The 13,850-nt window shown below is 38.6% G+C and overlaps 1 protein-coding gene across 2 annotated transcripts; it reads left to right on the plus strand.

The window, feature by feature from the left end:
- The first annotated feature begins 1,136 nt into the window (after positions 1-1,136).
- On the plus strand, positions 1,137-10,122 carry LOC143886845 (uncharacterized). 2 transcript variants are annotated; one of them, XM_077390996.1, is made up of 4 exons: positions 1,137-1,474; positions 1,571-1,783; positions 2,756-2,886; positions 8,881-10,122. In XM_077390996.1, the coding sequence occupies exons 1-4, from the start codon at positions 1,442-1,444 to the stop codon at positions 9,653-9,655; spliced, it is 1,152 nt and encodes a 383-aa protein (XP_077247111.1). In that variant the 5' UTR covers positions 1,137-1,441; the 3' UTR covers positions 9,656-10,122. The 2 variants fall into 2 exon arrangements, with proteins under 2 accessions (XP_077247111.1, XP_077247112.1); XM_077390997.1 differs by having other exon boundaries at positions 1,577-1,783.
- Positions 10,123-13,850: the final 3,728 nt, after the last annotated feature.

The raw sequence follows: 13,850 nt of genomic DNA on the forward strand, positions 1-13,850 counted from the left end.
ATGATTGCCTTTTCATCCCATCCCAAAATAACCCCAGGAACCAAAAATAAGGTTGAGAAAAATATTTTTTTCTTTCCAACAGTTCAAGCAACCAAACAAAGTTTTTTTTTTTTTCCCACAACAGTCCGGTCAACCAAACATGGGTTTTTTTATTTTACCGGGATACTTCTAGGACTTTTTTTCCCCCACCAAAGGATTTTTTTCTCCCACATAAATCCCAGGAACAAAAAAAAACCCAGCAACCAAACAGAGCCGCGCCTCCTATTTTTTACCTTAAAAAAGGTTTAGTGGTAAAAGCACTGTTTTTTTTGTAGCCCCTTCTTTTCAAGTGCCAACTCACTACTACGCCAATAGCGTTGGCATATATCACCACTTTCATTTTCAACTTTAGAAAAATTGGGGGTCGGTGTCAACCGTACTAACTTCTCATTTGCCTCCCACAAAAAACCCTTGTCGGTGCAACTCTCAGTGGTACCCACTAACAAAGAAACCTTGGCCCACTATATAAATACCGATCTAGGCCGTAGATTTGCTGGGCTCCCCACCAAATCTACAATGGATCATGTTTGCAACTCTTTCAAAAAATGGATCGTCCAAAATCCATCACCCTTATTATCAAGTGAAAATCAACGGACTAGGGATCATCCAAATATGGTGGGACCAGAAAATTTCTAACTATTTATGGATCGTCCGCGCCTAGGATAATCTAAACCGTTCATTTGATAGGCCACAACATAAATAAATTGTGCCCAAAAAAATCATTTCCATAGGATGAACCTAGCCCATTGGTCTATAGATAAACTGCATATTATCAAAACCTCTACAGATCGGAGGGTTGGGATCATCCGATGGAAATGATTCTTGGGCCACAACCTATTATTTACGTTGTTGCCCATCAAATGGACGGTTTGGATCATCCTACAGTCTGGTCCGTACAGTACTTATTGAAAAATACTAAAATATACGGGCTTACCCCATATAAAATCGTTGAGGGGACGCTGACTGGACCTTATACTTATAGTATACATACTAGGTGCACTTTAGCAGCGGAGTAATATCGTAATATCAATCAAACTTAAGGGCCTTTGGTATAATACTCCCATCAACTTCATTTCTTACAGGGATGAAATAAAACGTGTCAGAATCCGCGCTCTCGCAGAAAGCGCGTCACGGATAATAAACCTCTCTCTCTCTCTCTTCCTATTTTCTTTTTCTCTCTCTAAAAGCTATTGATCTATGGTGCTCACAAAACTCTAAAATCCGGTCTAAGGAGGAGAATCCGATCAGAAAAACGAAATCCAGAGCTCGATTGGAGTCATCTGCATTTTTAAAGCAGATTTCTCCACAAACCGATACGATTTCGGCCACTTTTGGTGAAAAATCGCGTTTTCTCCATCGATCCAGGGCATTTTTGCCGAATTCGAGTCGAAATATCCACCGCATGTCCCGATCTGAGTGGAAAATTCCTTTGCTGGTAGGTTTTAGACTTTTAGGGTTACAAATGAGGATTTGGACTAGAATTTCCGTTTTTTAGGAAATTTTAGGGTTTGATTGGGGAAAATCGTTGTAGATGCAGATCGAGAGGAGGCGGAGTAATGGAGATCCAAATCTTTTTTCAGATGATTCGTTAGGAGGCGTTCGAGGGAGAGAAAAAGATCATACAATGTCCTCGAATTTTCTAGATATGACAGCGATTTTGTCATCTCCTGGTATGAATTACATCGAGCATCGCGTTTCCAAGATGGATACTCTTGCTGGTGTCGCTATCAAATATGGCGTAGAGGTGTGAATAAATGCCTTTTATTTAATTATGTTTGGATCTGATTTTTGGATTTATTTTTCCACTTTTCTGAAGCCTTTTCATGATCGTGGAAAAAAAACATAGGAAAATCTTTTTCCTGACAAAATCTAGGTTTATTTTTGTTATTTCTTTGTTCTTGAGTACATTTCATCTGTGCATTCAATAAAAATTATTATAATTAATGCTGTTGTCTTGATTTTTTTGTTCTTCTTCTCTTCTAATTTGCTAGCTGTTGCTTCTTCGCTTATGAAATTGATTGTTTGTGCTCTTTTAGTGCTTGGTTAATGCTTTCCTATGTAGTTTGTAAATGGTTGATTTGTCTACTATAGAAGTCGAATGGTTGGACTTGACTAGGAAAAATGATCTTCATTGAACACTTTCTTAAATTCTTGGAAGTGCGCTGATCTTGAAGAATATTTTAATAACCAGCACTGATGTTTTGAAACTTTGCGTGATAATGATCATGTAGACATTCAGATGACAGAACTTGTAGTTTTTTTTTTTTCTTGTAGGTGTTCTCAATTTCCAGAGCAGGCCTCTCCTTTGCTAATTATAATTAGCCTCAATACCAATGACCTGATGAAAGAATTTTACTTTGTTTTTAGGCATTTTTTTCTGCTCGATGAGGAATGATAGATGCAAGGGTGCCCCTGTATAAAGATCCAGAAAAGGATTGGATACACGTCATTTTCAGTAACCTTTTAAAATCAGTTGAGAAAGTAAATTCGGTTGCACTTAATGACGTGGATCCAATCAAGAGCCCTTTTCTGTCTATTTATGCAAGGCACCCTTGCATCTATCATTCTTCGCTTGATATTTAAGCATATTTGCATTCACATGGAATGTTCCATCTAGAGATGTTAGTATTGTTTTCTAGTAAGACAATGATATACTTGTTTGTTCTTTTTTGGGTTGCAATTACTTTTTGACAAGGGTGCATGTTTGATTTGTTAGGTGGCAGACATAAGACGAATGAATGGCTTGGTGACGGATCTTCAAATGTTTGCTCACAAGTCACTGCAGATACCGCTGCCAGGGAGACACCCCCCATCTCCTATCTTGTCAAATGGTTCACTTGGTCCAGGGTACTATTTTGCTCTCATGCTTTCTTCTTTGCAAAATTACTGTCTTTTTCTTTGTTGAAGATTTGTTGTCTTCAATTGTAGAGGACCATGTTTTCATTGTTATTTGAAACTCTATCTCCCTCAATGTCATTTACTTATGTTGTTTTGCTTATATTTTTTTCGAATAGAACATATATTGTTTTGCGGTTTCTTTTTTTTTTTTCAGAATAAAACATGCGTTGTTTTGCTAGTGCATGTATTACTTAGTCTCGCTGGAGATCTTGCTTATTTTTCGTCATTTCCAATGTTCCATTGTGAAGGTTTTTTTTCGTTGGTAACTGAGTTTGATAAAGGTTGAAAATTCAATTCAGAGGAAATGAGGCATTCCTCTCAGTTCACAGCCATTCACAACCACCCTATCGTTCCGTTTTTTAACTTTCAGAGGTTGGGATTTTTTTGAACTTTCAGGTCGGGAGAGAGAGTGTTCCTTCATTAGGATACCCTCCCAACCATACGTGGTGTCTCATTCTTAACGGAAAAAGGACTTGACCTATAACTATACCTTCTGGAACACACTCTAGTAGGTTCACTTATCCTCATATATTTTTGGTATTCAGGCCGTGAGATTTCCTTTTGTTATTTTGTTCAGATATTCTTCTCAATTGGTTCAAAAGAAATCCAAAAACTAAGCATGAGAAAGCTCTGGCAACAAAATCTTATCAATGTACAATCATTCGTGGGGAGAATTCCTTATAATAGAACAGAAGTCCACATCTGGGACCATCAGATAAACATGCCCATCAACTACAGTCATCCATGACTAACCACAGACTCCATATCATAAGCACTTCTCCCATCTAGAGTTCTACCAGTGAACTCTCAAAGTCGCAAACACAAGGCCCTCAACTCTCGTTCATAACCAATTAATTGCAAAGTTCCAATTAGTAAATTTTATTTTTGGTAAAACTTTGAAGAAATATCTAATTAATTACAGTCATTATCCCATTGAAAACTATCTGAATAAACTTGAAGCTGTAGAAAAGATTTCATCACAATCTTACAGATTGAAATACACTCCTTTCTGGGTTATGGTTACATGACAACTCCATGGCGTTTGGTCACGTTTTGTTCCTTTTGCAAAAATGTTGGTCCGGGGTTTTGACCTTATTAATCTAGTGAGAGGTAAAATACTTTGGCAAGTCTCCTTCCTGGCTACAATTTGGGTTCTATGGAAAGAAAAAAATGCGAGGATATTCAAGGGATTCTCATAGGAAACCCGGTTCCTTTTCGATAAGGTGATTGCTATAACTACTCTTGGGTGAAACTTTATGCATGCTTCAGATTTTTATCTGCCTCTGATTTATGGCATGGTTGGAAAGAGATATGTTGCGGATCTAGTAACGATCCCAAAGTAATTCAAGTTTGGACACTTCCTGCCCAAGGGATTCTAAAACTGAACTTTGACGGTTCTAGTATGGGCAACCCTGGGCCTTTTGGTATTGAATGTCTGTTGAGGGACAATGATGGGGTAGTGATGTGGGCATTTATAGGTCCTCTTGGGGTGACAGACGCAAATGAGGCGGAAGTTTGTGCCATTCACGAAGGAATTAAGTTGCTCCAAAATGTCGATTTGAATAAGGTGGTGGTTGAAAGGGGATTCTCTCAGTGTCATGAGGTGGCTAAGAGGTTCCCACGTCGTACCTTGGAGATTTGTCGCCTTATTTGACGAGATTCATGATAGAATTGGGTATGCATCGATTTCGTGTAATCATATAAGGTGTTCAGCTAATGGTGAGGTGGACTCTTAGCTATAGGGAGTATTCAGGGACAGTTTCAAGCTCTTTGATTTTCTTCCTCTCTAGCCCTTCGATTTCTGTACTATTAGTTCTCCTGTTTATGTGCTTGCTATATCTTTGTACTGTTAGGGACCTCCTCGGTCTCTGTTTGATTTAATGGAATCTCTTACCATTAAAAAAAATTAGTGCGAGGCATGGTTAGTGTATTTCTAAAACTAAAAAGTGTGTATATCCCATCTGAAGTCTGTGATTCAAACCTGTAGACTCCTGAAAACCAGTGAAACACTTCAATAAGTTTCGGAGTTCCTAAAGACATTTTCTAAGCCTTCCCATTAATAGCAATTGTGGAGGACGTTACACTGGTCAAAGTTCACCTCACCAGCACATTCTATGAAGATGAAGTGCCGATGAAGTGGAACATTCATTAGCCAAAAAGGAGTTGATAGGAATGAGCTGCATATTGAACAAAAAGAACCTCCCATTTTCTAGCCCTTTACGTTTGTGTCCTTTCTGGGGTCCGGCGAGTCATGGACCTTGGATTTCCTTTTTTTTCTCCTTTTCTCTGTTTTACTAATCTTCATAATTGACCAGAAGTCAACATCGGAGGCCATCGGATAAACATAGCCATCAACAAAAATCAGCCATGACAAACCCCATCCCATGTGAGGAGTATCTCTTCCATCTAGAGTTACTGCCAGTGAACTCTCAAAGTTGCAAACCCAAGACTGTCCACTCATTCATAAGATAAGCACTTGCAAACTTGTAATTATTATACTTTTTTGGGCAGAATTTTGAAGTAATATCTAATTTATTTATAGTATCATTACCCCATCGAAAATCATCTAAATAGACTTGAAGCTATAGAAAAAGCTTCCATTATATTCTTACAGATTGAAATGTTTTCCTTCTGGTATGGGTTAGGCCTTTAGTTACAGGACAACTCCCTGGCATCTGTTCCCTTTTGCAAAATGTTGGTCAAGAGTTTTGACCTTATTAATTTAGATTGAGGCATTGCTAGTAGATCTCCGAAAGTAAAAATTACATATATCCCATCTGAGTTCTGTAATTCAAACCCGTAGACTCCTGAAAAGTGAAAACCGGAGAAACTATTCAATAAGTTTTGGCGTCCCTAAAGATATTCGTTTAAAGTTTACCATTTATAACAGCTTTGTGAAGGATTGTACACTGATCAACTTTAGTAAAGTTATCTCACCAGTACATTCCATGAAATGCCAATGAAGTGGTGTGCTCATTAGCCAAAAGAAGGAATTAGGAAGGAGCTGCATATTGAACAACAAGAACTTCCCAACTTGTAGCCCTTTTGCTGCTTTCTGTCTCCTTTTCAGGTCTGTCAAGTCCTGGCCCTTGGATTTTTCTTCTTCTTCTTCTTTTTTTTTTTTTTTTGCAATTTTATCTTCCCAATTATTACAATTCACATAATTGTACCTTTTAAGGTTTTGCAGTTTCTTGTTTTTAACCTGCCCACATGCATGCTGTGTATATACATTTAGTTGCTCACCTCCTATAGGCATAGAAGGCTTAGGTGGTGGAACCTCCCTTGACAATGTTGAGCTGTATGTTAGTGACATAACATTGATAGGGGGGCCTATTCAGGTTATTACTATAATCTGTTTTTTTAAAGATATCGAGCAAATATATGTTATTAAAAGAACATCAAAGAGAATAGTTTAAGGGGCAGATATGGCCCCCGTAAAAAGAAAGGAAAAAAAGGGTTCAAGAAAGCTCTAAGTAACAGATTAACTACAAATTGAAAGTGATTGGTCAAAACAGAGTTCCAATTGATCCACTTCTTTCCTCCCTTGCCAAAACATAGTTCCAATTGATCCACTTCTTTCCTTCCGCGCCAATGTGTCCACAATGTTGTTGGCACTCATAATATGCTTAAAAGAGCGTATATTGAAGAACTTCTGGTATTGGCTAGTTTAGGAACCTCGGCCTAACTCTTGGCCCAAGCAATCATATTTGAAGAGTTAGATGGATCCATCTTGACTCTTGAGTATGCAAAGACCGGGACAAAGAGCTCATCCTTCTGCCTCATTATGATCTTTGACATTAGTACTAAGATGTTGTTCGGCCTGTGATAACTTTTGAGTTAGATCACTTGTTTTGATGGTTGCAAATCCTGAATTTGGATCTTATTCCTGCTTCGTGTTGGAGGCAAGACCTAAATAGCCACTGTTGGCTAAAAGTTACAGCTGAATGACAAGGTTGATAGAGTCATGGATGGAAGAGTGCTGACCTCCCAATATCCTGGCAGCTCAAGCACTTTGATTCAACTCGCTAGTGCATGTTAGACAATAGTAATCCCGTGGCTGACAGACACTTGACACTTTCAGGAACTCGCATTTGGGTACTGTAACAATTTCCAAGCGTACTTTATATTCAATTTTTTGGCAAAGCAATCATCTTTTCAGATTCTTTTGATTTCTTTAGAGCATTCATACAGATGATATCTTCTATAGTTGTAAAGTCATATAATTTGGGTTGCTACTGTCACTTTTGGGATCTCACAATTATTAGGCACCTTGGATCCACAAATGTTTCTAGTTTTTGTTGCTACTCTGCATCCAGTAACTAACACATGTCCACAAGTGAGCATTATAAACCCTCAAGGGAATAAATATATGTGAATGTTATCCAATTGTGTTTTACCCATATTCATACCCTGTTTTCCTAAAGTTCTCATGTTCGCAATTGCATGTCTCCTCTAGTGCCTATACCAAGTGCTCAAATCTCGGTCCATTCAAGATATCATATAAAATACTCTCTGATCATGCCATTCAATTCAAAGGTGCTTAGATGTGATATGTGAGACTTCTCCATCATGCTGGATAGGTGTCATTTGCAGATGCATTTACGGTCTTTTCATCATATAGTTTATTGTTGATGCTAAAAGTTCGGCAGAATTGGAATGATCCAATGTTATGTGCTACACCACTTACTATTCAAAATTCAAATCATGAAATACTGAAGAAACAATAAAAATGGACATGAAATAGGGTGTATAAATGCATCGAGCTGCTCACATTTTTTTTTGCGCATACTTATTATAGTTTATTCGCTATTTGATATTTGATGTGTTCAAATGTAGTACATTCTCGCGAAACAATTTCGGAAAAGGCTTTCCTGTTCCCCTTCGTTTAGTCTTTGTTACTATTTTTTAAATATTCTTCTGTCTCATTCCTTCATTTAGCACTTCAATCTTTAGTAAATGAGTGAGAAGCCAAGCAGAGTGTTAAGTTTCATGTATATGAGAAAAGCATATGAAATATATGGAATATTTTTCTCTTCTGCTATATTTTGAAGTAGGGAAAATGCTGCAATCCACGTAGATGAAGAAAATGGTTAGAGTAACCCTGCATAACCAAAAACTCCTACGATGTTCTTGAGAATAGAATACATACCCCCTGTTCGTTTTGGATTTGGATAATTGATTTTGAGTCCATAACTCATTATTGGACTCAAAATTAAACTCAAATTTTATTTTATTTTAAATCAGTTTTGGACTCAAAATCCAAAAATAAAGAGGGACCCCCTGTCCGTTTTGGATTTGGATAATTGATTTTGAGTCCATAACTCATTATTTGACTCAAAATTAAACTCATTTTTTTTAATCAGTTTTGGACCCAAAATCCAAAATAAAGAGGGCCTTAGGGTGCATCCTCTACTACAATTCTATGGTGCATCCTCCACTACAATTCGTAGTTGGTATGATCATGTGATCAAGAAGTTTCTACAGGTTAAAGACTTGAATATGCTTACTCGTTGTGCTTCTGGCAGATTTAAACTGGTAGCAACTCTCAATTTTCACGATTTAGTTAGAATATATCATTAAGCTTGAATTGATTAATTTGAGTGGGCTCAATCATTGCCCAATGCATTATTGAAATGAAATCTCATCTTGTTGATTGGAATGTAGTTATGGTTATATTAAATTCCAGATGATGATTATGCCGAGGTAACAATAAGATGCATTTTCCGGTTTGCTGCATGAAGAATTAATTGTTGGCCATCTCCTTCAGAAAACATATCACAAATTATTTGGTGATTTGCATGACATTGGAGTTGTACATTTATGTTTGAATCCCATTATTATCCATATCCATTGTTCATGGCAAAATGGTTGTTGATCATTTCTATTATCTGCAAGATGCATTGCGAAACCCTCTTTCCCTTACTGTGCCACCATTTATTGCAGAGAAAGTAGCATCGAACAGACCCCCCCTCGCCGGCCTCATTCCGATCTGTTGGAATCGTTTCAGTCACTCAAGTTGAAATCCCCACAACAAAGAGTTTCTCCAGCCATGAGTAGTTTACAGGGCTTCTATGGTCTCACACGTTCGAAAAACAGAGGTTCAACTGAAGGGACAGAGATGGCAGTCTACAAAAAAGGTGGAGCTCTATACCTAGAAGATGCCGACTTGCCTCCAACCCCAACCCGGCACCGTAAGACTAGAAGCTTAGTTAATGGTTTCTTGCCGGAGAATGGTGATCTTTCAGAGGATCTTATGAACTCCGAAGCTTACAGCGATCCTGACAGATCAAATCAAAAGTCTGTCCAGATGGGTCAGAAAGCCAATGCTAGTGATGGTTATGGTAATGGTTATCGTACCCCGGAATTGCTGTTGAAGGAGGATAGTGGCAGTATGTTCTCAGGAATTACAGGGAAAGGCCTAGCTCTGAGACCCAAGTCTGCTAGCCGAACTTCTCCAGCAGTGGACATGGACTCCAGTCGTCTGAATCCGATTCCGATGGGAGACTCAATAGCCGACAGCTTCTTTTCCGGTGTTCGGAAATCATCGAGCACATCAAATTTGCAGGACCCAGAAAGCAACTCCTCAATCTGGCCTACTTCGAAGTGGGCTGCAAAACTCGATTTACAGGCCCGAACAACTGCGGCTATTGCAAGGCCAATCTTTGATGGCTTGCCAAAGCCAATAAGTGGCCGGAGAAACAAAGCTGCTTTGGACTAAGTAGCCTTTTGCACCATTTTGAAGTCCAATTTTTTTACCACGATCGTCACCCATGGATGAGAATTCTCACACTGGCCTTCCATGTAGAAAGGCTTATACCAGTAACATAGCTCTGTAAGAACAAAGAAAGAACGAAACAAAACAAGTGAATATAAGACATTGGAGTCGATGATGGATGAATGACGGTTCATGCCCTTTGTTACAGTGGAATGCAGTGTATTTGGGAGTTGCAACAAAGGTATATGAGGCTTTTCCATTCTGTTTTTCTTATGATCAACAGGGTCAAATGTGAGTAAATTAGCACTGTACTGTCTTGAAGATATAACAGATATATAATCGAATACTGGTGAATCAGCTTCTCATATCCTCCGAAGAATGCAAACCCAAATACGGTTGTATGACTTATGAACAGTATGCTTCTTCCAGGTGCTTGTTATGCAATTGAATATGGAGATTTTCTTCTCGCATCACTTGTCTAGAGTTCAACTTTTGCTGCATGCACTTGTTAGAAAAGGAATGCCCCGTGTAGATTTGGTTGTGGATAGATTTATGGCCATGTTTGGTTTTCTTTTCTTTAGTCTTCAACATTTTAATGTTGAAATCTGTGCTGAAATTACCGTGTGGGGTGGATACAGATTTGATGGTGGATTTGGTATTTCTTCAGGTGAAAAGAAGATTTGTTGAAAGAGGTGTGGTTTCAGTTCTGACGTAAAACTTGCAATTTTGGGTGCAATGTGAGTAAACGAGAGTTTACTACGTCCAATTGCAGAACAAAATTGTCCATTTCCAGGTTTATGATGGATGGTTTAGTTGAATCTCATATTATGAGTAGGGAGTAGGGAGTAGGGACGGCTCCCCTTTTCTTTACCATTGCATGTTAATTGTTTTAGCAAATTAATAGCTTCATTTATACCATTTTTCATTTTTTAATCTCATCAGGCCATTGGATTAATTGTGGGCTGGCAATCCCACCCATTGGATTACATGGCTGTTATTACTATATTTGTAACAGATCGATGGCTGTGATTACTACTAACCTATAGATTTTTTCCTTTGAAATGGCACAAGCAGCCGTCACCCGAAAAAAAAAAAAACACATTAACCCAACCCGAAAATAACTTGGGTCGGGTTTAGAAATCATGCGTCTTGGGTTGGGTCGGGTTTAAAGAAAAAAATACCGAAAACCGATTCTTATATGCACATTATAAAATCTTAAAAATCTCATTGCACAACAATTTATTTTCCAAAATATTAATATAATTGTTTTCATTAAGGTGATTAAGTTTGCTATGTGAAAAAAGTAGTTTCTTTACTAAATTAAGTCATTTTTAGGGCTTTTGTGTGAAGATTTGCTATGTTCTACAATCTTAAAAATTAGTCAGTACCCTGAGCTACACATTAAAAACCAGACCCAACCCGGCCTACCCGAAAAACTATCTCGGGTAGGGTCCTGGAAAACCCGACCCACCCAACCCGAGTTGCAACCCTACTAGTAACCATTAGATTAATTGTACTGACATTACACATTAGACTGTTTGAACACAAGTAGAGGTTCGTTGACAGGCCCATATACAAGTATCGCCAAATCTATACAACTATTATATAAATCTCATCCAAACTAAAACCTATGACCTACACGACCACTCTGCACGAGTCTACAACTACTAGATAAATCTCTCATCCAGGCTTATTAAGGGGCTGTTTGGCATGAGGATAGCAATGCCGAAACAATTACCCCTGTCAACCTCCTGGTTTTTGGGTCACGTAAGGGGTAAGGAAATAGAAGGAGAGTGGGGTATGGAAATCTCAGGGCTGAGCTGATATTTCAATATCCCCTTACTTTCTCACCGCCCTCCTTGCTGAGGATAGCTATCCTGGGATTGCTATCCCTATGTCAAACATCCCTAAAAGAAAGATTCCGGATTCCAAGCAGACTTTGCAGCTAATTGCAAACTACGAACTTCTATCCCAACAGGCTTAACATCATTTGGGAAGCAAATCAACAATGGCAGGTCATATAGTATTAAGAAACAACCAAGGGGCCTAAAGTATATATTGTACTCATGTAAAGTTTTAAGAACTTATGCAATGTTGTGAAGACTGGTGAGCTAAAGCAGATGCAACCAAAACTAAAAAGACAGATCTAATCGAAGCATAAATTACTAAGAAAATGTGCCATTTAAACTAAATTCAATATTGAAGCTAAGGTGTCAGGGGTTATGTGATGAGATGCAATGGGGTATTTACGATAAGCTGCAAAACTAATCTCGGGTGTACTGAGTTCAAAAGGAATCATACCATATTCAAAAGCTCCCAAGTTCAAATTAACACTCTTTATGGTAAGTCTGCTTGGTCATAGATGTACAAAATTCCAAAGAAGTGAATCTATCAATTCTTAGTAAATTGAAAAGAGTTGGGAGCCAACAAGCACTACTGATTTATCTGAGGTTTATTGCATAATATGTTCTGAGATCTTTGCATCATATGTAGGGCTAAACAGTTACAAACACATAGGAAAACATATACGAGAATTTATGAGGCATGAAATCTTTGAAATGCGAATTAAAGAACCCCAAAAATATAGAGTTAAAGTTTTTTTCTGGTTGATGAGATCTAGTGTTAAGTGGCGTAAACTAAGCTAACCATTGCAACAGATCCTTATCCACCAGACAATATTTTTGTTGTGGACTAACACTGATATTGATCTGGTAAAGATCATCTGACAAGTTATATCAGATGTGATATTTGAAAGGGAGTTGCTGATTGGATCTTGATAAATCCGGCTGTCAAAACTTCTAGCAGTTTGAGAGAAGATTTCACATTAGAAAATAACACTACGGTTGGGGCTGGGATGATCCTAAAGCTGGTTAGCCTATATAGATTGTTTTCCACTAGAAAAAGTAAAAACTTTAAAAACAAGGACATGCTCCTTTGAGGTAGTACATTTATCTTCTTTTTTTTTTTAATGATAAAGAGATTTAATTAAAGAGAAAAGAGAGCGAGGAGGTCCCTAGAAGTACAAAGCTATAGAGAACACGAAAAAGTACAAATAAACCAAAACTAGGGGGTGGGAAATCAAAAACCTCTAAGCTTTCCTTGAACCCTCTCTCACTAATTTGTCCGCCTCACCATTGGCCGACCGTCTAATATGGCCAAAAGATACTGAAGCCAAGCCAATTCTATCCTCTCATCAAATAAGGCCGCGAACCTCCAGGGAATTCCATGAGGCTTTCTCAGCCACCTAATGACGTCAAGGGGGTCCCCTTCAATCACCACCTTATGTAAGTCCTCATTTTGGAGCAACCTCACACCTTGGTGGACAGCGCGAACTGCCGCCTCATTTGCATCCGCCACACCAATAGGACGCCTAAAAGCCCATACCACCACACCATTTTCATCCCTCAACAAGCCTCCAATACCCGATGGCCCAGGATTCCCCAAACACGATCCATCAAAGTTCAGTTTAAGAACTCCTTGGCTTGGAGGCTTCCAAACCTGAATTACTTTGGGGGCGCTCAATACTCAATGCATATTTCTTGCCATCCGTGCCATAGCTCATAGGCAGAAACAAACCTAAAGCATGACAGTATCTTCACCCAAGATATTGTTATGGCAATTACCCTATTGAAGATAAATTGTGCTCCCCTTGTGATTCCCTTGAATATCCTTGCATTTCTTTCCTTCCATAGCACCCATATAGTGGCTAAGAAATAAACTTGCCAAAGAATTTTTCCTTTCCTCTTCCACGGCGCCATAGCCCAACTTTCAAAGACCTCCATGAACTTTGCTAGGAATACCCAAGTTATCCAAACCTAGATAGTACTTCACCCCATATAAGTGGTCCACAGATTCACCCTAATCAATGTACAAATAAGTGGTCCAACTTACAATGTACAAATAAGAGGTCCACAGATTCACCCGCCTCAATGCATAAAGCACAACCAAAGAAGCAAACTCTAGGCGGTGCTTGAATGTCCCACACTTTGGCTACTTTGGAGGATGCGGGGCAAGGTAGAAGATGATAAAATGATTCTACCGAGAATTACCCCTCTGAGTTCCAAACCCAAATTCGTTTATCCTCACCATCTAGCTTGATGCAACACTTTTCCAATGTCTGCAGAAATCTTCCAACTACTTCAAGTTCCTCGTCAAAGAAGTTTCTTCGAAGACCCGGAATCCATACCATCCCATTTTC

This window comes from Tasmannia lanceolata, unplaced genomic scaffold (assembly GCF_043159265.1).
Source record: "Tasmannia lanceolata isolate RefF3 unplaced genomic scaffold, GAP_Taslan_0.1 ptg000011l, whole genome shotgun sequence".
NCBI classification, from domain to species: Eukaryota; Viridiplantae; Streptophyta; class Magnoliopsida; order Canellales; family Winteraceae; genus Tasmannia; species Tasmannia lanceolata.

What these genes read in the sequence shown, in the direction of transcription:
- LOC143886845 (XM_077390996.1), top strand. Translation starts at nt 1,442, where the DNA reads ATGTCCCGATCTGAGTGGAAAATTCCTTTGCTG. An exon ending in CTATCAAATATGGCGTAGAG is followed by an intron (nt 1,784 to 2,755) that starts GTGTGAATAAAT and finishes TTGATTTGTTAG; the next exon opens with GTGGCAGACATAAGACGAAT. An exon ending in AATGGTTCACTTGGTCCAGG is followed by an intron (nt 2,887 to 8,880) that starts GTACTATTTTGC and finishes CATTTATTGCAG; the next exon opens with AGAAAGTAGCATCGAACAGA.